This window comes from Myotis lucifugus, unplaced genomic scaffold (genome assembly GCF_000147115.1).
Source record: "Myotis lucifugus unplaced genomic scaffold, Myoluc2.0 scaffold_674, whole genome shotgun sequence".
In the NCBI taxonomy this organism is placed as follows: domain Eukaryota; kingdom Metazoa; phylum Chordata; class Mammalia; order Chiroptera; family Vespertilionidae; genus Myotis; species Myotis lucifugus.
In genome coordinates this window covers 9,179-12,595 of record NW_005871722.1, presented here as the reverse complement: position 1 = coordinate 12,595, position 3,417 = coordinate 9,179, and the positions used below count along the sequence as shown (strand labels likewise).

Here is a 3,417-nt window from a genome sequence, read left to right as displayed (position 1 = left end):
GGTAACAAGGAAGAGGGTTTTCCCCTTCAGTGGCGCCCCCTGAGTGGGCAACAAGCCTCCTTCGCTGTGCCCTTGCTGCTGATGCGGTTCCCTTCAGTGTCCGGTCTCGGTGTCTCCGTGGCCCGGCGTCTCCGTGGCCCCGGCAATCTTTTGTGGCCCGGCGTCTCTGTGGCCCGGTGTGGTGTCTCTGTGGCCCGGCGTCTCTGTGGCCCAGCGTCTCTGTGGCCCGGTGTCTCTGTGGCCCGGTGTCTCCGTGGCCCGGTGTCTCCGTGGCCCGGCGCGTGCCCTCACTAACCTGCTCTCTCCTCCCTGACCAGCTGCCGCAGGCCCCGGACCCCGAGAGCTCCACAGAGGTGTGTGCGACCCCCCGCCCCTCCCCGTGTCTGCGGGACGGCAGCGCGGGGGCTCCTCTGTTGTCCTGAGTGTCTGCGTTGTCATGGAGACATGTGTGTCTGTCCGGACAGGAGTGGGGGTTTGGGGGAGACAGTCTGTGGCCTGGCCGGGGACTGGGGTGGCTCTCGGGGTAGGAAAAGGTCCCGAGGGGCTGGGGCTACACCCGAGGCCCCTGCAGGGACGGGGGAGGCCTGAAGGCCCGCGCCCAGCACTGCAGCCTCCACTGCTCCCTCGGGACCTGGGACGCAGCCCTGTCCGGCCATGAAACAGGCTCTGGGTCCCGGGCAGGGAGGATGCGCACCCCGAGTCTGGGCCTGAAGGGGCTGCGTGTAGAGCCGGGTCTCAGATGCTCTCGGCCCTGGCGCCGACCACGCTCGCTAAGGGAGGGGCTGGACTCAGGGCGCCCAGAGCCACAGAGAAGCCTGGGGGGGCATATGGTCCAGGCTCCCAATCTGCTGCCAAGAAACCTCCCGAAACCCCAAGTGAGAGCGGGAGTGGGGGGCCACGTGTGGCTTCCTAACCAGCAGCGTCTCGTATTCTCATCGGGCTCTTGCTCGCCGTCGATGAAAATGTGGGCGCTGGTGGGCCGGGGAGAGCCACGCTCCGTGTCCGTGTCTGCTGGCGTGTCTCGTGGATGTTCTCACGCATGTGCCATGCGGGGATGCATGTCTGAGCCGCGGGACCTGCCCGGTTGAGTTTGCGTTATGCACAGATACATAATGTAGAACTTCATTTCATCGGCTTTGCAAAAAAAAAGTGTTGGCCAAACATCCGTGTGTCGCTCGTTTTCCACAGAGCAGGGTGGGTGCCGGGCGAGGCGCTGTCCCGCGTGCCCGGGCGCTAATGTCCATTGGGAGAGAGTGTCCTCTGTGTAATCTGGGCTCTGTGAGCCCCGGGTGCCCGGGGCTGGGGGCCGATGCCCAAGACCCCGCGGCTCCCGCCTGCACTTAAGACGGGATTTCTGCGTGTTTAGCAGGAGGCCGAGCCGAGTCCGCCCCTGAGGCAACTGGAGGACCATAAACGGGTACGTAGGGGTCCTGGGGGTTGGGGGCTCCCGCAGCCACACGGCGACGCAGAGGCCGAGTTTCTGGTGGGCGTTGTGGAAGCAGGACTCGGTCAGGCCCCGTCACACCACTTCCATGTCAGGCTCCCCTGCACCTGGGCCCCCGACAGGGACCCTGTCAGCTGTCCAGGTCGGCTCTCCTTTCTGCGGCGGCTTCTACGCGGCTGCAGCCTGAACATCCCTTTCTCTGGAGAGTTTATCGTAAAGACAGAAGTGTTCCTGGTGGCCCCGCCCAGCTGCAGAGGGGCCTCGAGGGGCTGTGTCCTCCCTGCCCGGGTGCGGGGGCCAGCACGCACTCCCACCATCTCCGGGGTGATTCATGCACGGCTTTCGGGCCCTGCTTTTGTGCACGTCATACTCCAGCGGAGCATTTTCTCCGAGGGTCTTAGAAAGTCGGCAGCTGCCTGAAGTTCCACAAATTCTCACGTGGCTTGTCATTGTTTCCCTGTGACGGGAACGGCCGAGTGAGTGTTATCTCCAGGTAGCCTAGGTTCCTGGAGAGGGGTTGCCGGGCCAAGGGGCGGGTGCTCCCTGCAGGTGCTGACTGGGATCTGGGCCAGCCGTTCCCCTGCCTGGGCCTCAGTTTCTGCTTCTGTGGAATGGGCGTGATCAGTCTCCATCCCTTCGGGCAGTCTGTGGACTGTGCCCACCACACGCTCAGCAGGGCCGTGGTGAGGGACGGTCACTGGTGCTCGCTGGTGTCACCTTGCAAGCGGAGATGCCTCGGTGGTTTTGTGGACAACAGGCGTAGGAAAGGAGGTGATTCTCAACCGCGCGCTGGTGCAGGTGGGAAAGGCCCGCCGCTCAGGCGAGACCCGGGTCTTGCCTGAAACACAGGGTTCTCAGTGGCTGGCGCCTGAGAAGCCGAAGGTCACCGCCACCCCCTTCTCCCCGCCCCCCCAACCTGGAACTGACCCCTTCAGGTCAAGTTCTCCACCCGGCTCCTTAGCCACGGGTTTCGGTGACAGACTCGGAGCTCGTCTGAGCCCGGCTGCGGGGGCCGCTTGGCTTCCCGGCCCACGTCACTGTTTTCACAGGACACTCTCGGGGTGAAGGGCACCCCCCCTTCTCTCCGTCTTATGCAATGATGTGCGGAGCTTCTTACCGGAGTTTGCACACGGCAGGTGTGACCTGCTGGGGAGACCAGCATTCTTTCCTCTTCCTTCACCGTCCGTCACCGGCTCGGGTCGCGTGGCCGAACCTCACGGCTGAAGAGGGGACGTCAGCGGGCGGCCGTTGTTCTGCCTCCTGCGTCAGGGTCCCGGGGGGCGCCCCGGACGGCTTCGTGCTGGGGAGTCGCGTGTCCCTGGGACAGGCAGCTTTGTCAGCAGATCTCCTTGGTCCCCGTGGGGCCCCACCGGCTTCTCCTCGAACCCACGTTTCCACACTAGGACTCGCACGGCCTCCGGTCATGCCACCCCCTTTCTTCCTCTGTCCCCTTCTACCTCAAAGCCTCCGTCCTTTTCCTTTCAGAAAAGGGACGCATCTCACTTGGCTTTTCAAAAACAAATCCCACGTGTCCTCTGGTTTTCAGACAGCCTGTTTGTTCATTTGTTTATTTATGGAGAGAAGGGGAGAGAAATCGATCCCAAAGCCTCCCAGGAGAGGAGGGAAATAAACATTTGGGGGTGGGCTGTGCCTAGTGGCTTTTTTTCCCATGATGAGCACATGTCACGTTATCTTATGGGGAAAAGTGTCCAGGTTCGTGCCTCAGTTGCTATGGTAACGGCGAGGGTTTCTCTGCGGAAGGAAGGGCAGCGTGGCGAGGGGAGGCCCCTGCGTGACTTGGGTCTGGCCCTCGGGCTCCTGCTCCTGGAGCGCGAGCTCCCAGGCCCCGGGCGCGCGTTCTCTTTCTGCCTCCGCTTCCTTCAGGCCACACTGACCTCGGTCTCGCCCGTGACCATGGGCACCACCCGGAGCAGAACGTCTGACCTGTGCCTCGGGCCTGGGGAGTGGGTGGG

The 3,417-nt window shown here is 63.5% G+C and overlaps 1 protein-coding gene across 1 annotated transcript in view; it reads left to right on the top strand.

Moving 5' to 3' along the window:
- The window catches only part of ITPR1 (inositol 1,4,5-trisphosphate receptor type 1), a gene marked incomplete at its 3' end in the record, with an annotated part of 121,723 nt that overhangs the window by 113,263 nt on the left and 5,043 nt on the right, over positions 1–3,417 (top strand). The window contains exons 28-29 of the mRNA XM_023746403.1: positions 318–353; positions 1,370–1,417. Of these exons, the coding sequence (XP_023602171.1) occupies positions 318–353; positions 1,370–1,417 (84 nt within the window). The remainder of the gene's footprint in view (positions 1–317; positions 354–1,369; positions 1,418–3,417) is intronic.